Source organism: Dreissena polymorpha, chromosome 1 (assembly GCF_020536995.1).
Source record: "Dreissena polymorpha isolate Duluth1 chromosome 1, UMN_Dpol_1.0, whole genome shotgun sequence".
Lineage (NCBI taxonomy): Eukaryota > Metazoa > Mollusca > Bivalvia > Myida > Dreissenidae > Dreissena > Dreissena polymorpha.
Genome location: NC_068355.1, coordinates 131,135,208 through 131,158,726, shown reverse-complemented (window position 1 = coordinate 131,158,726; position 23,519 = coordinate 131,135,208). Strand labels below are relative to the sequence as shown.

General features: G+C 35.4%; 1 protein-coding gene across 7 annotated transcripts in view; it reads left to right on the top strand.

Annotated features, from left to right (window-relative positions):
* The window catches only part of LOC127850028 (unconventional myosin-Ic-like), a 95,768-nt gene that overhangs the window by 36,611 nt on the left and 35,638 nt on the right, over nucleotides 1–23,519 (top strand). For all 7 annotated transcript variants that reach the window (XM_052382772.1, XM_052382790.1, XM_052382771.1 and 4 more), the window contains 9 exons: nucleotides 7,188–7,386; nucleotides 8,757–8,837; nucleotides 13,049–13,228; nucleotides 14,922–15,020; nucleotides 15,800–15,916; nucleotides 17,060–17,131; nucleotides 19,191–19,310; nucleotides 21,609–21,676; nucleotides 22,808–22,913. In XM_052382772.1, the coding sequence (XP_052238732.1) occupies nucleotides 7,188–7,386; nucleotides 8,757–8,837; nucleotides 13,049–13,228; nucleotides 14,922–15,020; nucleotides 15,800–15,916; nucleotides 17,060–17,131; nucleotides 19,191–19,310; nucleotides 21,609–21,676; nucleotides 22,808–22,913 (1,042 nt within the window). The remainder of the gene's footprint in view (nucleotides 1–7,187; nucleotides 7,387–8,756; nucleotides 8,838–13,048; nucleotides 13,229–14,921; nucleotides 15,021–15,799; nucleotides 15,917–17,059; nucleotides 17,132–19,190; nucleotides 19,311–21,608; nucleotides 21,677–22,807; nucleotides 22,914–23,519) is intronic.

Genomic DNA, 23,519 nt, shown 5'->3' with positions numbered 1-23,519 from the left:
GGAATATTCAATTTGTTACTTTTGAATAATTTGATATGTGTAATGGAAAATAAATTATCTTCATCATAATTTTATATAACATAATTATAAATATGCTCAGAGATAGTTACATAATTTCGAATATATATCATTACAAACTCTTTAAATCAATCATCAAATACAAGCACGATGCTCCTTATAAAAATGTGCTTTCGTTAATTAATATTACTTCTTTGATACATATTAAAATGCATGCCCCTGTATTTTTCTACAATCGAATCATATGACCGGCGTTTCACACCACCTTGGCTTGTTAATGACCCCTTAACAGTTAAATAGATTAGCTCTGATCTTGTTGAATATATGGAGAACGTATTTAACCGAGTAGGACTAAACACGGAGCGTATATTGATGAGAGTCCGTGAATAAAGATATTTCTGGTCATGTTCACCGGGATAACGCGATAGAGTTTATGTAATGAGTCTTGTACTGCCTGCGACCTGAACTTAATACCTTGCGAGATGGTTAAAGAGGGGTATATCATGATAGGGAACAACAATATTTATATGATCAGCAAGAAATACCTTAAAAAAAAGATATACGGCGTTGATTGTAGTTGGAGTTTGTAAAAGGTAAATAATATCAAGGATAGCGAATATCTTTTTCTGTGCAGTTTTTAGCTGCATCACACGCAGTACGGGATGTTATGCGGAGTTTTCGCGGCTTATTTAACATTATTACCTATTTCTGGTCATAAACCTATAGATATGAAACAGAAAACCAAAAGAAGAAAGGAAGTGAAATTTAAGCATATGACTCAACAGGCCACACGCTAAGTATCCGTTTATATTTTTTATATTTATACGCGCGTTCTTCTAACAAACCTGTTTCAGTGGTTTGTCGAGCATTGCTATTTGATTTGATTATTAACAGTATCGAGAATCATTGCGCTCATGCTTAATACATTAGTCAATATATAGTGGAATAATTCTTGTTAAATAAATTAAAAATAATATTTATCATGGTATTGTTGAAAACACATTAAGAATCTATAATTGACAAACCATAATAATATCGCTGAATATCTTCATTTAACATCTTTCTGGTCTAAAGAAAATTCCAGTTCACCTAGTTCACGGATAGCGTCTATATTATATAACGATTATTTTACTGGCCGCGAACTAAGGTCAGCACATGAGCGTAATCGAAGACGCAGCTATGACCTGTAAATAAACCACACACTAACCGCAAACTGATCCGTGATACCACCCGGGTTGAGATGCAATGCATTAAAGTGAGGCCACACTTCCATTGCTCTTTATACTTTAACATGTTAACATGTTGACAGGAATATGGAAGTCAGTACTAAATATGAGAAAATAGCCTTAAAGTATAAAACGCTGTTGCCTCTGAAAATAAAAGGTGCATGCACAAACTGTATTGATGTCGAGATTGAGTGTAAAACTGTTCTATCTATTAAGCCTTTTCATTAAAGATAAAAATGTTTCATGCTGAACACGCAGTAAAACAGTGTTACAAAGACGCGGACATGTTTCCAATGTTCTGGTGGAATGCTCGAATCAGCCTATGGGATAAATGAAATCTATTCATTCTGAACTAGCCACGGGAAGTTTTATTTGAATTTTATTGGTCAGTTACAAAGGTCAGGTAAGGTGAAAAGCTGGCGTATACAGCTTCGCCGAAAAAATAATTATATAATTTTCTTGGGGTTGGTTTCTAATTGCACACTACAAGATGAAAGACTAATCGCATATTTTCCAATGTTTGATCGATCTTAAGTGCAGCATCTGTCTCTACAAGATGTAGTAGAACATCTACAAGATGTAGTAGAACATCTACAAGATGTAGTAGAACCTCTACAAGATGTAGTAGAACATGGGGATTATTTATTCTTGATGGGATATTCTTGTAGCAGGACTACAAGAATGAATCATAAGTTTGAGTGCACTAAAACTATTGTTGTAAAGTGTTCTTCATTGTGAATAAGTTGTATAGCTAATAGATGTCGGAAAACAGACACAATTTAAATTGTTATTAGTCAATAAATAGAGTATATGAAGATGAGATGCAAGACTCCTATGGTTTGTGCAGAGCATGATAGTTTTCAATTATTATTCTGTACCAATCAGTAACTGCTGCTAACATTAAAGAAAGTATATAGCTTACTTTCTTATTTATTAGTTTTTACAAACAGATAAAATGTTGATAAATTCAAAACTTGAATGAAAGTCACAATCATATGTATCCTCCGATAACTGTGTATCGAGCGGTTCAGGAAACAAGCAAAAGTATTTCTGAATTTATGCAAACAATTCCGCAATAAACAGTTAAACTTTAAAGATTTATTTAATTCCCGTTATATCCATGCCAAAATTGTTAATTCTTCAGCGTTTTTAATCACACAAAGCCGAGTTCCATACCAACCTGCAAATTACATCCATTATGCGTGTTGTTTACCTTGTATCGAGACGTCACATCGGAAAAGCAAGACTTCTTGATTGCTATTTAGATTCACTGAACAAATTTATACCAACTGAAACAGTAATTTAACTTTTTTATAACTTCTTTTTACAATTTAACAAGTTTCTGTTTTATCGGTCAATCTTCTTTTGAGCAACATTGACACTAAAATGTGCTAAATAATTTCAGAACACAAACGTTCGCAATTTATTCCTATAAAATTACAGCATAAATGTTACTATTTATTTTGATTTGATAAAATTAGCATCCAATCAAGACGGGCTGTATATCCACTCAACATGTGTATATTGTCATGTCACCTATCTTTGCTATGTGTGCGCACAGATTGTTTCATGCAACATTTTTTGAGGATCGGGGAAAAAGTAAAAGAATTTTATTTAAAATGTTTACACTAGCTCAGTTGTCTGCATCACTTAGCAATTTATGTGGAAGTTAAATGAATAGATTAAAAAAAATGCATTGAAATGGGGGGAAATTTGGATTATTTCATTCAAGGTAAAATTTTGAAATGCAATAAAACTAGTTTTTTCCTCATTTTAGTTATGTCGGTATTTATTTTCAAGCAAAGAAATGTTAGTGAAACAAAATACTAGGAGCACATGCTATGTCAACACAAGAGCAGGGTTCTAAATGTAAACTAAGTGATCGAAATTAGACTATGCTCGATTTAAGGGAATCGTTCGATACCAAAAAACCAATGAAATTAAGAGATTTATACAATTGTTAATAATTTTCTGCTATACAGTCAGAAAACTCATTTTTTGTAAGAAAGATACACATGTATTTCCACTGTTGGGAAACTACTAATCTGTGCAGATCTCATTTAACAACACATAGAAACAATTGTTGGCTCTGCAACAAATGCAACTAGAAATGGCGCGGCAGAGGCCGACGCTTATCCCTAAGCCGCATGTTTGACCCAGGGGCGCGCCATGGTTGGTAATGGGTCCATGCATAGTTGAGTTTGACCGTTTTGTCATATGAGAAGTTCAGTATCAATTAGAAGTGAATCGGTGTAGAAATGAAGAAATTATAGTAAAAGGCAATTTTGGGTGGGCGTGGCGCCCAAGGGTTGGTAATGGCGCCATGCATAGTTGAGATTGACTGTATTGTCATAAAAGAGGTTTAGTATCAATTTAAAGTGAATCGGTGTAGAAATGAAGATATTATAGTAAAAGGCAATTTTGGGTGGGCGTGGCCTAGCTATGTGGGCGGGGCGCCCCAGGGTTGGTAATGGGGCCATGCATAGATGAGATTAACTGTATTGTCATAAGAGAAGTTCAGTATCAATTAGAAGTGAATCGGTGTAGAAATGAAGAAATTATAGTAAAAGACAATTTTGGGTGGGTGTGGCTTATTATGGGTGGGGCGCCCCATGGTTGGTAATAGGGCCTTACATAGTTGAGATTGACTGTATTGTCATAAGAGATGTTTAGTATCAATTTGAAGTAAATCGGTGTAGAAATGAAGAAATTATAGTAAAAGGCAATTTTGGGTGGGCGTGGCCTATGTTGGCGTGGCCCCCCAGGGTTGGTAATGGCGCCATGCATAGTTGAGATTAACCGTATTGTCATAAAAGAAGTTCAGTATCAATTTGAAGTGAAGTGTACCATTTATGCTGGATTAGTTATTTCATACTTATTTATCAAAGCACATATAAAAACATCCTTTGGTATTAATTCCAGCTCAGGTTTTTGTCTAGTATATCAGTCTATTTTAGAACTTTGTCATGCCAACATTCCTTTGATCTTCTTTCATGCTGACATGAATAAAAACACTTTCTTAAATAACAAGCAACAAGTTCTCCTGTTACTTTAGACTGACAAGTAATGAATTGTAGATTATTATGCTTTCATTTATTTTTGTTGACATAAAATTTGGTGAATTCATAAAATTGTGCATATTTTGAAATTTTAAATTTCAGTATTTTTAATTATTTCCAAAAACCTATAAAATTCATTGTCTATGTGTTATTCAATTTTAACACCCTTTACCCCACATAACATATGAACCGCGCATTGCGAAAAGTGTTTAATGCATGTGCAGTAAGAGTCGTCCCTGATGCACAGGTTAATGTTAATGTTAACGCCCTGATGACACTTTTCACGTAAACTTAATTTTTAAGAGACTTTCTTATAACAAAAAATATCATAAAGGCAGATAATGTGGTCCCTGATTAGCCTGTGGGGACTGCACAGTCTAATCTGGGACAACACTTTATGCACATGCATTACACCCCTTTTTTACAGAGCATGGCACAATATTATACTGAAACAACAATGTGTATATTACCCACAGTGTCCGATTCTTATCGTTTAAATATTGCAATAATGTTGTCACTATAACCTAGTGTAATATTCAATGAGCGGGTTGATCTGAAGGTACAATATAGCAGCATCACAACTAACAGTCCAAAATTTATGGTGCCAGTCTTGTTAATTGACATAAATCCAGTTAAGCGAATTATAATAGATTAAGCAATATGCACTTTTCATATACCCTGTATGTTTACTTTGTTTGCTCTAGAACAAAATATTATGCGATTGTCATAAGAACAAATAAATTGAGTAAGTAATTCACACACTTATAATTCAATTCAATAACTTCAAATCATATTGTCAAAGTAATATCCCATTTTATCATCCCTTTACGCATGTTCAGCAAAGCGTCTCTAGTAGCAACTGTGGGTTTTACAAGACTTCCTTTTACAGCTTCTTGTTAGGAAGCACTTATTCAAATATATTGAAATATAAATCAAAGGAGCTAACACATTTTCTGAGGTAAAAAATGTTGCCCGCCTTTAGTATGAGGTCTTCATGTAAGACTTTTGACATGAACTTTCTTCAAACATTTATATCCGTGGGTGAGCGGACCCCAAAAAACCACGAATATTAATGTTTTATCAATAGTTTTGCTTACACAATAATTTTGTTCTGTGTGACAGGAAGAAATTTCTTTGTTATACCTGGTTCTTTTTTCACCATCAAACAAACAGTGTGTTTGCTTTGCAAAATATAAATATATTAAATTTCTTCCTGTCTAGACAGTATATGATTTTTCAAGAAGTAACATTACTTTTTAACTTTTTGAGCCTTAAAGATCAATTGTTTATCTTTCATTTCTCAAGAGAATAGCTTTTTGCAACTCTTGGGTGCATCTACCAGGTGAATGTGTCATCCATGCCATAATGATTTCAAGCATAAATAATATTTTTAATTGAAATCACTTTTATGAATACCTTCTAAAAAAAACATGTTGACAAATGAAACTATATGAACATTAGCAAGATATATTGTAGTGGTGATGTAGTAGTTGCACGTTAGTATCTCAAACCATACAGGTTGACAACATGTATTATGGATGGCTTCTTATAAATAATTTGTGGTCAACATTTTTTGGAGGAAAGTGATACATAACATACTTTATCCATTAGTAGGTTCAAATGTTGTCAGGCAAAATACATTAACGTCACATACCACTGAATTATTATTTACTTTTCCCTTAGGTGGGTAAGTTTTCATATGACATTTAAGTGTGATGTGTTTATCTGATATATTAAAACACAACTTGATTATAGTGTGTCACAGTAGTGTCATTGTTATCATATTACTTGATAATGGTGTATTGAATACATAGCTTTACCCCTACCACCAAGCAACCAGCAATACATAGTACATTCTTGTCCGATTATTAACCCTAGTGTATTGGTACCTTTAAAATATAGTTATTTGAATACTTGAAAGATGCTTTGCTTTACTTTACTGGACTTGAGCATTTTTCTTTGAATGTGGTGGGAATTGAAATTGAAAAAAAAAATGTGAAGGAAATTATTGAATTTAAAATCTGAAGTCCATATAAGATAGTAATCAGTATATTGTTATGTTTTATGAAAATAATCAAATATATTTATTTACAATAGGTATGCTGCATCTATTAACATGTTTTTATGTCCCCCACCCACTATAGTGGGGGACATATTGTTTTTGCCCTGTCTGTTGGTCCGTTGGTTTGCGCCAACTTTAACATTTGCAATAACTTTTGCAATATTGAAGATAGCAACTTGATATTTGGCATGCATATGTATCTCATGGAGCTGCACATTTTGAGTGGTGAAAGGTCAAGGTCATCTTTCAAGGTCAAAGGTAAAAAAAAGCAAAAAAAGTCAAAGCAGGCGCAGAAGGGGACATAGTGTTTCTGACAAACACATTTCTTGTTTTAAATATAATATTGATTCCCAACTCCTGTAATTTCAAATACCTCTACATAATTTACTGGTATTAAATATAAACTGATGGGAATAGAAACCTGTTTTCAACAAATATCAGCATACACTGTAAGTCGCTGAATATGTTATATTTTGATATATTAATTTCACTTTCAACTTAGAATTATACAAGTTATAAGATTGATGTCCTCATAGGTCAAGACCATCTTGCAGTAATCAAAATTAGCAGTATGACCATGCAAGCTGCAATTCTTTCAAGTAGAGATCAAAAAAATGTTACAATAGCCAACCTATATATATCTATATTTAGAGTCCTCACATGCTAATTAGAGATGACACTTCCACTTTTATTGTATTTTTCCTTTTAAGGAAGTCTCATTTTCACCAAAATCCAGTTTAGGTGGAAAGTGCTTCCATTTTGCCTGTGCATACTGCACAGGCTTATTAGGGACAACATTAAAGCACATATATTTCCTTACAGATTTGCAATCGCAGACTCTTCGTACCGTAATATGCGCGGCGAGAGCCGTGACCAGTGTATACTGATATCGGGGGAGAGCGGCTCGGGCAAGACAGAGGCTTCCAAGAAGATCCTGCTCTACATCGCAGCCAGTAGCACGCACTCGCGTGATGTGGAGCGGGTGAAGGACCGCCTGCTGGAGTCCAATCCACTGCTAGAGGTGACGGCTGGTCCAGTGTCAGTTCACCTTGGCCTAGTATCATGTTCATTCCCCATTTTTATGGCCCGGATAGGGTGGCATATAGCAGTTGAACTGTCCATCTGTAATTGTCTGTAAGTCTGTGCGTCCTTTCGCAAACTTGAACATTGCTCATAACTTTTGCAATATTGAAGATAGAAACTTGATATTTGGCATGCATGTGTATCTCACGGAGTTGCACATTTTGAGTGGTGAAAGGTCAAGGTCATCCTTCAAGGTCAAAGGTCAACAAAAAATAATTCAAAGCAGTGCAGGAGGGGGCATTGTGTTTCTGACAAACACATCTCTTGTTTAACTCAAATCAGAATATTTTAGGTTTTAGTTTCCAATCAACTGAGTATTGAGAATTTTTGTCAGCTCTGGAACGGTATCAAATTTCTGCTCTAAGAATATGCACATATTTCTCCACAAAACTCAAAACAACTTCTGTGAAAACAATTAAATCAAGCCATGATGGTCAAAGTCATCTTACATATTTGGAAAAAAAGTACAAAATTTGAGTAAGACTGTTGACTAATTTATGTTCATAAAACTGGTCATACACCAAGGGAGGGCTTATATTAGAATCATTCTGTTAGTTTGAATCGCATAACACATTGTCATAGGTGTGTGGAACGACTTCTTTTATCAATTGATTGAATTGAAACTTCAAAGTATGTCATCACCATGAAGTGAGGATGTGCAAGACCGAATGGTCAATCATATTGATCCACAATTGTTACATGCAGTGATCCACTGATTCCTTAGTTCATGAATTGAACATAGCCATGGACTGGGCTGCTGCCGTGCTTGTGACTAGGTTATGCAGGGGGATTAGTCCGGTTTGTGACAAAAATCTCGTTTATCTTACAACAGGATTTGTATAATGTACTCTGAGAGTTACACTGTAAAAGCTATAATGTTGACCTCTATTTGTGATTGGTTATTATACCTGTCTCTCCCAAATGTGTCTCCATTTGTACTATTTTAGACTTTGAAATATGTCCAAATAACTTGACTAAGGTTTTGATTGCATATTCGTTTTCATAATAACTTGACATGTTAACTTATTGTCACACATAAAATCACATTCGCTATTTTAAAGATGCTTGGAGATCAAAATACATACTTCAATTGTCATCGCTGAGCATCTGTTTGTTAGTAGTTTGAATCTGCCGAGGCCCTAGGTTATTTTGTATGGCACCCTTTTACTATTATTGTCATTATAATTAGGCTACACATTATAAATAAGTCTTTTTTTAATTATTTCATTCATGTTTCGGCTACACATAAAAACAAGTCCTTTTAATATTATTTTCATTATCATCTAGGGCATATGTCTATTTTTTTAGGCCTTCGGTAATGCCAAAACAACAAGGAATGACAACTCGAGCAGGTTTGGTAAATACATGGACATCCAGTTTGATTATAAGGTAACAGTTATATCTAGAGCACAACAGGGTTTCAAGCTGTTTCATTTTCTATTGCATGTTGTTGTTGTATGCTTTCTTCAACTTGAATAGAAGAATTGGTCAGTGTATGCTAATTTTGACTATAATTATTAAGTGAACATACACAAAATGGCCAATTTTTCGTACCACTTTATACCCTTTAACTAATGAGCGGTTGAATTATGACTGAGTTTTTACAGTTATATTCGAGAAAATAATGATAACATAATAGTGGTAATGATATTTGGAAATCAAATAGCAAATTTTACAATTATTAGGAGTATCCATTTTGGAGTTGCTGTTGTGTCACTTGTAAATATTATGATGAGGGTAGCTCTTATAATATAAGTCAGATGTAATAAATATTGTAAATCACTGATAAAAAAGGGTTCAGTAATAAATCTGCTGAGCCATAAAGTGCTCACCTGAGTGATTTGACCTTATAACCTTTTGTTTGAATTCATGTGACCAAATTTCTTTCAGCAACCATTCTGATTGTTTCTAATGATGATTAGGTCACACATGATGCATTTGGAGGACTAAGAATTTTTGTTTCTAAGATTTGAAATGATGATCTAATGTCTTACCCAACTTCACCCAGATTCAAACTTGGACTATTTCTTGTCCAAAAAACATTCTGATCAAGTTTCATTAGGATGAAATCATGAGAGTATTATGCGTAGACAATTTTGGATATCAACTGGATTGCTTAGAAATCAATGTGAGTCAAGGCATTGCCAATTGTTGATGAAATTGGTGACATGGGCAGCATAACACAAATTAAAATAGAGAATGAAATTTGCTACAAATTATAACAGTGTATGAGTGAAATCAACAATTGCCTGTTTACTATACAAGTGATGCTGTTGTGGTTTTGAAGTGGTCATTTACTGGTACAGACAAATAGACTAATACTCTTGACATGTCAAGTGTGGACTGTTCCTGTCAGTGAAATAAGCAACATTACATGTCATCTTTTTTTATGGCGATGTAAACAATTCAAGAGGAAAAACCTGTTTTCTGTTGATTGACAATTAAGGCAACAAATTATTGTAACATGCGTTTTTGGATCATACTTATTGTTAATAAAATTAAATTTGCCAGAGCATCAGTTATTTTATAATCTTGTTTTGACATTAAAAATGATGGGACAGCCGTTTGTAATTAATCCCTTTGTATAACAATTATTGGCATTAACATGATTCAATTTTTTATATTTTCTATGCCACCTTCATCTTTTCCTATTCGTAGGCATATATGGTTTACCCATCAATCTGTTTGTTAGTTGTTCTGTAATACTGAGATAAACCCAAAATGACGCTTGTTGCATCAGCATTATACAATGCTTTGAAACTTCATGGAGGATTTCATTGAACAATATCAACACACCACGATCACTCTGACCTTGTCATATACTTGACATTTTGACCTTTTGGACTAAAACTGATTCATAAGGTCCGAATTCTTTCTGAACCCTCATTGTAGGTTTAATTAAACATTATTACTGGTTTGCTACAACACTTTCATATGTGCGTATATGTTACATGTATCTATGTACTCTCAATGAACCCACATCACCAGACCATCTTTTGGACTACTTTGAATGTCAGAATGTTTTGTTTCACATAATTGAATGTTCTTGCAACATAAAAACTACTTACTCAAAAGCTTGGATGCTTCCATTCAACACTGCATACTCACATCATATGACCTCATTTTGATGATTACCTCGACCTCATTTTGATGGTGACCTTGAGACCTCATTTTGATGATGACCTTGACCTCATTTTGATGATAACCTTGACCTCATTTTGATCATGACCTTGACTTCATTTTGATAATGACCTTGACATTAACTTTCTTGTGAACTTTATTTATTTTATTATTGAATGCAGCATCTTGTCTTTTTTTATAAATTACATGATCATGATTCTACAGGTTTTTTTTGGCTTAAAGGACAACGGACAAGGCATTCAGCGAGTATTCGGTGGATAATCATGCTGAATTTTCACACTTTGCGATCGAGTCGACATTTTTGTTCAAACCAGAAGTGACGTAGTCGTGAGACAACTTTCTTCCAATTCATTACAAAAGACTAGCTGATGCGAGTGTCATTGTATAGTTCGATAAATAACGACCAGTTTTCGTATTATACACACAGGACAGAGTTGTTTAATTAATCTGATTATTGAATTATGATTTAATCAAGACGACTATAAATGACACTTATTGAACTGATCAATCTAGTTATAACTAGAAATTGTTGTACGAATGCATGTCCAATTAACCGTTCAACTTTTAACACTTCAATAACATTGTCAATATGAATAATGTTAATTTGAAATGAATAATTCTTACATAAATGGTCACGTCATTGAAAACGGATTAATCGAGGTTATTCGTTTCGTTTCTTTTGCTCATATCCTGACATGTTCATTTTGTTGAAACCCGTGTGGTTACTGCGATGTGGTTACTGCACACGATTTTTTATTTATGGTAAATTAAACTCATTGTTGATGCCATTCACTACGAGAATTACCTCAGGTCTGCTCTCTTTTTATTAATAATTTGTCTTCATATGACGGAATTTAATTGTTTTAAACATAACACGAGTGTGTTTAATTTATATTTATATCATAACAGAGAAGCACCATGTCACATTCAAACTTTCGATATTATTGAAATGGATTACACAACACTTAATATGTAACACACAAATTTATTGCAACATTTAGAGTTTAAATTACCACTGACACAACAACACAACAAAGTGTACCATAACACCCTTACCATAACAACAAGTTTTAGCAAACTGGACGGATTTACTACATAAGATTTAACAGCACAATTTTGCAATACAACTTCAATCCGAGAGTCAACTCGAGTAACCTGAGAAAACTGGTCATAATGCTTGTGCATAAAGTGTCATCCCAGATTAGCCTGTGCAGTCCGCACAGGCTAATCAGGGACGACACTTTCCGCCTTAACTGGATTTTCATGTAGAAGAGACTTCCTTTTAATGAAATGCGGACTGCACAGGCTAATCTGGAATGACACTTTACGCACATGCATTATGCACAGTTTTCTCAGAACGCGACTCATATTATGGTACATTTCTCAGTTTTGTGTCACTGAACGTATGGACAATAACTCACTTAATACAATAAACAATGTTGGTGGTAGTTTTGCATAATTCAAGAGAGTGTGAGTTTGAATGAACCCACAATAAGTATCATATTTCAAAGAAGCCTTGTTTCAAACACAAGCTTTGTCTAATATGGCTTCATACATATAATAAGTCTATATTGATCACTTATTCAACGCCACCTTCGGGTTTCATAGTCATACTATTGTTACTTATTTCCTCCTGGAAATAATGGTCATTGTGCATCCATATTGTTTAAAGGCGTGTTGTAACCACATGAAGTAAATCCTATTTAAGTACTTTGTAGGGAATGATGAATGCCCTATGAACAATAGGGTGTCATTGAAAATTCTTACAAATGATAAGTACTATGAGTAATACAAGAAATTACAAAAGAGATTACTAATTTTCCTTAAGATAGCTTTAACAAGTTCATATCAGTCATTGTCATATGATAAGGATTGAAACCAAACACCTTTCATATTTCAGAATCCTTACTTTTAAATTGATGCGGCATAAACAAAGATGCCATGATAAAACAATCTAGATGAAAAATAATCTTTCAAACTGATCAGCCACAATTATCATATGTACTATGTTCCATATTGCACTACTTTTTTGCATGGTTCCATGTACAATTCATTTATTCAATGATACATCAGCATTTTTTGTAGTTATGGAACCTCATTTTAAATTTCACTAGTTGAATTAATACAACTTAATTTAATACTTAAACAACATTTTCTGAACTTTCAGAGTATCAACTATTGAGAAAATTATGTCTTGTTTGCATAAACGCTAACGGCTCAAAAATGCTATTTAATACCTAATATTACAACCATAATTACATGAACGAAAATTACATGTACAAAACATGAACCACAGGCTCATCAGGGACAGTGTTCTCTGCCTCGACTGTAGGTATTTTGCTAAGAAGAGACTTCCTTCAAATGAAAAATTCCATAAAGCCGAAAGTATTGTCCCTGATTAGCCTGTGCGGATTGGGAGGACATTTTATGCACAAGTTAGTGTTCCTTTTTCCCTCCAGGGTGCCCCTGTTGGCGGTCACATACTGAACTACCTGCTGGAGAAGTCTCGGGTTGTTCACCAGGCGCCAGGTGAGAGGAACTTTCATGTCTTCTACCAGTTGCTCGTAGGAGCTGCGCCCTTGACCTTGAAACAGCTGCATCTTGACGCTGGGCCGGAGAAATATTTCTATTTGAACCAGGTAATTAACTTTGACCTACTGGTACTTTTTTTGGCTTGATTTCGTCCAAAGCCTTAGTCTTAATGAATACTCTCGAGTCATTTAACTTGGTAGAACCAGTAATTGGTGTCTTTGAGGAAGATCTAGAGAATGCTCTCACAGTAGGGATCGAACCTATGATTTCCCAGTTGCTAGGCAAACACCATTTCCACTACGCCACGGCGACCTTCAAACAGAGGTAGTTGGAGTACGGTTTTTAATGTCGGCTGGTGGGCTGGCGGGCGGGCGTAACAAGCTTGTCCGGGCCATAACTTTGTCGTTCATTGTGAGATTTGAAAATCATTGGCACATCTGTTCACCATCATTAGACGGTGTGTCGCACGAAAGAATTACGTCTATGTCTCCAAGGTCAAGGTCACACTTTGAGTTCAAAGGTCAAAAAAGGCCATAAATGAGCTTGTCTGGGCCATAACTATGTCATTCATTGTAAGATTTAAAAATCATTTGGCACATTTGTTCACCATCATTTGACCGTGTGTGGCAAGAAAGAATTACATCAATCTCCAAGGTCAAGGTCACCACGACAAATAAATATATTTATTTTGAAACAAAGGGGGTTAATTTTAAACAATCAGTTCAGTTTGACTTGTCTCCCTTTATCAGACTTTTTTTTTCAAATTGAAAACCTGGTTTTCTGACAATTTTGTCCCTTGTTACTTGTTTTTCTGCTTATATACATGAGGCACAAATAAAATATGAATCACTGGAGTAATGTAATGTCATTCTAACTTAGTGACCTCAGATCTTTTGTCTATATGTAAATATGAATGGGAAATGTTTGTAGAAAACAGTTGTTTGTATCTTAGGATCAGTTCTTAGTAAAGTAGTCTTTGTAGGAGTGTTGTTAGTGTTGATGACTTCAATTGTGATGTGTTTGATTTTGTAGTGTGTTTTTTTCAGCAGTATTTCAATCATATCATGGCAGTCAGTTTACTCGCATGTTTCGTGGGTGAGCTTCTTTACCAGTACTTTGTGCATATATTTATGCCAGTAAATGACAACTGCCCTTCTTGAATCAAAGGTGGGGGAGATTGGCCGTAGTAAATATTTAATTACCAATGGCTATCAAAGAATGTTGCTTAGCCCGTGATCAAAGCCACCATCTTAGGATTTGAAGTCCAGACCGCTGACAACTGAGTTGTGCAAACGGCATTAAACCAGAACAGCCTGCGAGTAACTAACAGTCTGTTCAGGTTTTATGCTGTTTGCTGCTCATCAGTATCTTAGTGTTGGGAATGAAGCTATTTCAACTTTAATCCAGTAAGAAACTTTCTAAGGGACTGCAAATGCATCAAAATACATATCTTAAGTGGTAAAAGGTTGATGAAATTGTTTGTATGATAATATACTTATTAATAAATAGTCCTGATATGTGAGAGTCAAGAACATAAAAACTTACTTATTGACTAATTTTAGGATATTTCATTATTTAAATTCTTTAAAACTCTTAAGGTTAGTTCGTTTTTGTTATTCCCTGCCAAAGACAGAAGGATATAGAATTTGTGTTGTCCATCCGTCATTCTGTCCCTTCATCCTTCCATTTGTTATTCTGTCTAGGGGTGCCTGTGTTGGCTGCACAGACTAATGTGCGAAGACACTTTACAGATAAGCATTAAGCCTCATTTTCCTAGATCGAGGCTCATATCTTTCATAGGGTGAGGACAACTCTCTGCAGACTATGGGTGACCAGGCCAACTGGCGTGCCGTACAACACAGCCTTGATGTACTAGACTTCTCGCAGGAGCAGCAGAAAGTGAGACAACATTTAACATGCATGCATTAAGCCCTGTTTTCCCCGAGTGTGGCTCAAATGAATATTTGTATGCCCCCGGTAGGTTGGCATATAGCAATTGAACTGTCTGTCAGTCTGTCGTCTGTCAGTCAGTCTGTCCGTCCGTCTGTCCGAAAACTTTAACATTTCCCATATCTTTTGCAATATGGAAGATAGCAACTTGATGTTTGGCATGCATGTGCATCTCATGGAGCTGCACATTTTAAGTGGTGAAGGTCAAGGTCATCCTTCAAGGTCAAAGGTCAAATATATGGCTTCAAAGGAGTTCTGACAAACACATCTCTTGTAATTATCAGATTTTGTGTTAATGTTTTTTGTTTGAATTGTCTGAATGGTATTTTTACAATCAAACTTTATAGTGAACATTTTACCTACTTATTTAAACACTTAAGTTTTTAATTTAAAATGCACATTTGTCCGACCGAATATGTAACACCAAACAAATATCATTTATGATTAATGTGTCCATAAATTAAAAGAACATGTGAATGTTAGCAAAATAAAGAAATTATTCATTGAATAAACTTACATTAAGGGTTGATGATTGGCTAAAAGCTCTTAAAAGTTATTATACATATGTCTTTCATGCCATGTTTGATAAGACCTAGTCCCACTTGACAGCTTTGTTGTACTAAATTTACAAATACTTGTATATATACGAATGAGACATCAACATCATTTTGTGTATTATAATTTCTGTTTTTCAGATCCTATTCTCAAACAGTTTTCTTTGATTGCAGGCGCTGTTTTCCATAGTGGGATCAGTGTTGCATCTTGGGAATGTGAAATTTGACTCTGATGAGAAGAGTGACATGGCCAGAGTTACCAACCCTGAAATCGTGGCAACCATTGCAGAGGTGTGCTTCATAAAAAATGTTTTGTTTAAGTTGCAAAACATTGTATTAGTCTGATGATTGGGAAGGAAGGAACTAAGGCAGAACTATGGCCCTTTGGCTGTTTTTTCTAGGTAGAATGTATAGGACCTAGAATTGTCTGTTCTGTCCACTTTAACTGCTTCACAGATTTGTCTCAAATTTTCACAGTGGGATGACCATCGTGTATTGATAATTATAATGAAAGGAATTTTTGCTTCAACCTGTTTCATTGTTGTCTGGCTCGATGGTAGGTTTCCCACCAGAATATATAATAATCCCCAATATTGTGTGTAATGAACTCCCCTTTACTGATTGTTTGATTTTGTTAAAACTGTAACAACTAAATAAACTAAGTGTATAGTTTATTGTAATAAAAGGAAAGTTTTTGGTTCAAATATTGATGTGTGTGTGTTAACAAGTGTATTGGAGGCATCAGTTTCTGTGTTTGAATGGTCATAAATTGTTTTACACTGCTTTATTATTTCTTTTTAACAGTTTAACTGTGCATAATAATTCATTTCTCAGCATTTTCGCTAATTGTTTCAACATACTTATTATGCTTCATGCAAATCTATATAAAATGATGTGTGTTCACAGCATTACATGTTGGTTTGGATTTTCTGTGTTTCAAAATTGAAGGCAGTCAGTTTCTATGCCATTTTGGAACTAGTGATGCATACAGACATACATTATCAAAACATTCTTGAGCCATAAGTCCTGGAACATTGTTGACAGAGCAGTCATAAGACATCAGTCAGAGCTGCGTTCTGGGAGATCTTGGCTTAATGTATGACTGTTTATTGCGAATGCCCAGTCGCACAGGCTAATCATGAAGAACACTTTCTGCCTTAACTGGATATTTGATGAGAAGAGAGTTCCTTAAAACCAAAACTAGCACAACAGTAGCAAGTGTTCCCATGATTATCCATTGTTGACTGCACAGGCTTACCTGGAACGACACTATAGTTTAGGTATATGCATGAAGCTCAGTTTTCTCAGAACAATTCACAGTCATGTCTGTGTTATAGCTCTAGGTATGATTATAATGCATAGTTATAGCAATCACTGGAATTTGATAATTTTGTATCAAAATGACAAATATCCATTCTGATGGAATTCTTTCAGTTGCTAGGCTGCAGTGAGAAAATGCTTTTATCAGCATTACAACACAGAACTATTGAGGCAAATAATGAAAAGGTATGGTATTCAAGTAGTGACAGTTACTAATTATTATGCGCAAATGACATTTTCAATAAAGACAGATACAAATTGTGAAAGATGCGGTATTTTAGAAATAATCTGTATTGATTTTAAATGTTCATAATAATTTTGAACAATAATATATGTACCCGGTATTAAATGATGTTTGCAATAAATGTAGATCCTTAATTGACTTGTCAAAAATGTATACGGAAATCTAAGAAAGGCACAAGTCAATTAAAAAGTGTCTTTATACCCCCACAAACGAAGTTAAGGGGGGTATATAGGAGTGAACTTGTCTGTCATCGGTCGGTCTGTTGGTCTGTCTGTCTGTCCGTATTAAGTGTCCGCTCTCCAATTCAAGTAGTTTTCATCCGATCTTCACCAAACTTGGTCAGAAGTTGTATCTACATGATGTCTAAGCCAAGTTCGAACATGGGCCTTGCCGGATCAAAAACTAGGTCACGGGGTTACTTAGTGCGTTTTAAACATTCAGCATGTTTCCCGCTCTCTAATTCAAGTAGTTTTCATCCGATCTTCACCAAACTTGTTCAGAAGTTGTATCTAGATGATCTTAAAGCCAAGTTTGAACATGGGCCTTGCCGGGTCAAAAACTAGGTCACAGGGTCACTTAGTGCGTTTTTTAACATTCACCATGTTGTCCGCTCTCTAATTCAAGTAGTTTTCATCCGATCTTCACCAAACTTGTTCAGAAGTTGTATCTAGATGATCTTAAAGCCAAGTTTGAACATGGGCCTTGCCGGGTCAAAAACTAGGTCACAGGGTCACTTAGTGCGTTTTTTAACATTCACCATGTTGTCCGCTCTCTAATTCAAGTAGTTTTCATCCGATCTTCACCAAAATTGGTCAGAAGTTTTATCTAGATGATCTGAAGGCCAAGTTCGAACATGGGCCATGCCAGATCAAAAACTAGGTCACAGGGTCACTTAGTACGTTTTACACATTGAGCATGGTGTCCGCTCTCTATTTTAAGTAGTTTAAATCCGATCTTCACCACACTTGGTCAGAAGTTGAAACTAGATGATGTGTAGGTCAAGTTCGAACATGGGCTATGCCGGGTCAAAAACTAGGTCACGGGGTCACTTAGTGTGTTTTAAACCTCACCATGTTGTCCACTCTCTAATTCAAGTAGTTTTTATCCAATCTTCACCAAAATTGGTCAGAAGTTGTATCTTGATAATGTCTAGGGCAAGTTTGAATATGGGTCATGCCGGGTCAAAAACAATGTCACGGGGTCACTTAGTGCGTTTTAAACATCACAATGTTGTCTGCTCTCTGATTCAAGTAGTTTTCATCCAATCTTCACCAAACTTGGTCAGAAATTGTATCTAGATGATGCCTAGGTCAAGTTTGAATATGGGTCATGCCGGGTCAAAAACTAGGTCACGGGGTATCTTAGTGCGTTTTAAACCCCACCATGTTGTCCACTCTCTAATTCAAGTAGTTTTCATCCAATCCTCACCAAACTTGGTCACAAGTTTTTTTATCTAAATGATCTCTAGGACAAGTTTGAACATGGGCCATTCCAGGCCTAAAACTAGGTCACGGGGTCACTTAGTGCGTTTTTTAACATTCAGCATGGTGTCCGCTCTCTAATTCAAGTAGTTTACATCCGATCTTCACCAAACTTGGTCAGAAGTTTTATGGAGATGATCTTAAGGCCAAGTTCGAACATGGGCCTTTCTGGGTAAAAAACTAGGTCAAGGGGTCACTTAGTGCGTTTTTAAAAATTGAGCATGGTTTCCGCTGTTTTTTGTGAAGACGACATGCAAAATACTATGTGTCAAAGCGGCATGTGGGGGTATTCGTCACGTCACTGGTGCTGCAACTATTTTTTGCAAATGCCCTTGATAATAAATCCTCCTACTCTGATAAGAATTTTCTTAAGGATCTATTGGGTTTTAGTGGGGTCATGGTCCTATGAAGTTGACAGTAGATGGTGGATGAGGCCTTTGACCTTAAATGATAACCATTCGTGTGTTGAATATGTACATATATTGAGTGACTATACTGTATGTTCTACATTCAATACCAGATGAAGTCACCTCTGACAGTGGACCAGGCCCTTTATGCAAGGGATGCACTTGCTAAGGGGATCTACGACCGCCTGTTCACCTGGATTGTCCACAAGGTCAATTCTTCACTCTCCAACAGGGTAGGTCACATTCCACTATATTTCTTAGATTAACTTCCACTACAGGTTTTAGGTCACCTTCCTTTAAATGTTTTTCACTTTAGTTTGAAAAATCCTTTTTCATGCATTTTTGAACTAAGGTCAGTAAAACATTGTTTGTGAAGGTAATTGGTCGCTATAAAAGAAAGGTACGGTAAGAATTGAGTTTTTAATAAGTTTAAATCTTGAGTTGCATTAAAAGCTAAAAGAATTACATAAATTTCATGCCCACAATTCTTTCATTCATGAAATCATTGTTACTACATTCAGAAAAAAAATCACTTTTTTGGCTATTTAACTCCATAAATCATGGGTGGCAATATTGACTGTACATATTGTTCTGTTGTTGCTTGTATGCACAAGGACAATAATGGTATAATTTACTCTATGAATTTATCGTTATGGTCATCAGCTTAGCATCAAACACTTAGTCAAAATTAATTTCAATCAAAGATAATAAACAAATGAATGTTTTTAGCTCATCTATTTTTTGAAAAAAAATTATGAGCTATTGTCATCACCTTGGCGTCTGCGTTGGCGTCGGCGTCCGGTTAAGTTTTGCGTTTAGGTCCACTTTTCTCAGAAAGTATCAATGCTATTGCATTCAAACTTGGAACACTTACTTACTATCATGAGGGGACTGGGCAGGCAAAGTTAGATAACTCTGGCTTGCATTTTGACAGAATTATGTGCCCTTTTTATACTTAGAAATTGAAAATTTTGGTTAAGTTTTGTGTTTAGGTCCATTTTATTCCTGAAGTATCAAAGCTATTGCTTTCATACTTGCAACACTTACTAACTATCATAAGGGGACTGTGCAGGCAAAGTAATGTAACTCTGACTGGCATTTTGACAGAATTATGTGCCCTTTTTATACATATAAAATTGAAAATTTGGTTAAGTTTTGTGTTTAAGTCCACTTTATTCCTACAGTATCAAAGCTATTGATTTCATACTTGCAACACTTATTAACTATCATAAGGGGACTGTGCAGGCAAAGTTATGTAACTCTGACTGGCATTTGGATGGAATTATGGGCCCTTTATACTTAGAAAATTGAAAATTTGGTTTTTGTGTTTTGGTCCACTTTACCCCTAAAGTATCATAGATATTGCTTTCATACTTGGAACACTCGTAAACTATCATAAGGGTACAGTAAAAGGACAAGTTGCATAACTCTGGTTGTCATTTTTATGGAATTATGGCCCTTTTTTGACTTAGTAACTTTGAATATATGGTTAAATTTTGTGTTTCGATCCACTTTACTTCTTAAGTATCAAGGCTATTGCTTTCAAACTTCAAATACTTTCATGCTATCATGAGGTTACTGTAGCTGGCAAGTTGAATTTTACCTTGACCTTTGAATGACATTGACTCTCAAGGTCAAATTATTAAATTTTGCTAAAATTGCCATAACTTCTTTATTTATGATTAGATTTGATTGATACTTTGACAAAACTACTCTTACCTGACATACCACAATAGACTCCACCCAAACCATCCCCGGTGCCCCCCCCCCCCCCCCACCCGAATCCCCCCCCCCTATTTTTTTTTTTTTTTTAAGATCATCTCACAAATGACCACCTCACCCTCACACTATACCCCCCCCACCCCACCCCCCCCCCAATTTTTTTTTGAAACGGTTTAAAAACACAAATATTTATTTTTATTATTTTATGTTTGAAATACCGTCCAACCATCACACCCAAGAATCCCCCCCCCCCACCCCCCTGCCCCCCACCCCAATCCCCCCCCTATTTTTTTTTTCTTTTTTTTTTTTAAGATCATCTCACAAATTACCACCACACCCTCACACTATACCCCCCCCCCCACCCCATCCCCCCCCAATTTTTTTTTTTTGAAACGGTTAAAAAACACAAATATTTATTTTTATTATTTTATGTTTGAAATACCGTCCAACCACCAACCATCGCACCCAAGAATCCCTCCTCCCCCCCCCCCTGATTTTTTTTGTTTTGCATTTTTTTCGCATTTTTGGAAGATAATGTAATAAATGTCCACACCCCCACACTATACACCCCTCTTCACTCCACCCCTCCCTCCTTTGTGATTGAAAATGAGAGTCCCTTCACCTTAATAGATGAGCGGTCTGCACCCGCAAGGCGGTGCTCTTGTTTCTTAATGTTTTAGTTCAACTGTGCTTATAATTGATTATTACCAGAAATTAACCTTACTGCAAAGTGAGTCTTAACTCTTAGTTTGTGTGCATTTATTTTGTTCAAAATATGTATTTTTCTGTTAATTGTCCTTTGGTTTCAGTGCAAACACAGATGCAACCTTATGGGACTGCTGGACATCTATGGTTTTGAAATATTCCAAGTGAACTGGTAAATGTTGTTTTTAAGGCCTGGCAAATTTTTGGTGGTTGCGTTATAGGAGTTCCCTGTCTGTGCTCAATCTGTCCATAATTTGAGCCTTGCTAATGGAAAAATGTGGCTTTGTGCATGTGAGTAAGGTATGACACTTTTGGCTTAAATGGTATTTTTTGTTAAAGAAAGTGTTTTTGTAGCAAAAATCCAGTTTAGGCAGAAAGTGTTGTCCCTGATTAGCCTGTGTGGACAGAAAGTGTTGTCCCTGATTAGCCTGTGTGGACAGAAAGTGTTGTCCCTGATTAGCCTGTGTGGACAGAAAGTGTTGTCCCTGATTAGCCTGTGTGGACATAAAGTGTTGTCCCTGATTAGCCTGTGTGGACAGAAAGTGTTGTCCCTGATTAGCCTGTGTGGACAGAAAGTGTTGTCCCTGATTAGCCTGTGTGGACAGAAAGTGTTGTCCCTGATTAGCCTGTGCAAACCAGAGTGCGGCTCATTTTCTCACCTTGTAGCTCTTAACTTCATTTTTAGCTCGGCTGTTTTCGGCCCTATTTATACTCGTAGTAAAGTGACGTCATACGCATGTTTCAATGAATGACGTCACATGACTAAGCAAATCTTCAATGAATGACATATGATTTAGCACCATTCCAATGAATGACGTCATTAATAGTAAACATTCAAGATGGCGGAAAAGAGCAAATACAGCGAAATACTTGTGAGTTAAATGTAATTTATGACAAAGGTAATCATTATAATATGATGAATTAATAAATAATATGCAAAGAACTTATCAATATATCATTATATTGATTATACTAGTATAACATTTAATAATTATAGAATAAACAATGATTTACTCATGACATTGACAATCGTAATGTGTACATCGTAACTGACTATTTAAAGGTAATAATAGGCATTGACATAGGTCATAGCAATATACTTCATAATTCTGGAGTTATTGATTTCAGATTTGTCTGACCACCTTTGATAGCAATTTGGCCTCCTACAAGAATCTGTATGAAAATTATGTTTAAAATACAAAATCAAACATTATTTTGTTAAGTGCCAAAACACAAGTATTGTATAATAAATTAATTTGTTACAAAATGAAAAAACATGAAAGATTGATTGATTGTTTTTAAGCTTTGAGCAGTTCTGCATCAACTACTGCAATGAGAAGCTGCAGCAGCTATTTATAGAACTGACCTTGAAATCGGAACAAGAGGAATACCAAAAGGAGGGAATTCAGGTAACTGTCAATGATTATTTCTTTTTAAAACTGTTTTTAAATGCCCTCAAGCCCATTCCCCCCCGCAAAAAAACAACACAAAAAACAACAACAATACAAAACTGCTGAATGATGGGAACAATCAAGCAGGAGGTCACACTAAGGAAATGTGTACTTATACTTTGTCCATGGCATGACTTTGTACAGAATGGATTGATTATCATATACCGTGCCTAGAGGTGATTAGCATGATATGAATGTCAAATGAAACAATCAGGTCCCTAGTTCAAAGGTTAAGGTCAAAACTCAAGGTTAAATTTCACATTTAGGAAACAAGTACTTGAAACATTATAAATAGCATAATTTTCCAGATAGATGGATTTTCAAATAACTTGACATACGTAATCAGCATGTTGAGCTTAAGGACCCTGTTCATAGGTTCAAGGTCAATGTCACAAATTGAAGATCAATGGTCATATAAAGGTATTTTCAATCAATAATTGGATTTTTGTATAACTTGCAATCATCATAATGAGAGCTAGTGTCACACACAAGAACCCGGTCCTCTCGTCTAAGGTCTAGGTTTAAAATCATGGTAGAAGATAAAACTAGTATTTTACAATGTGC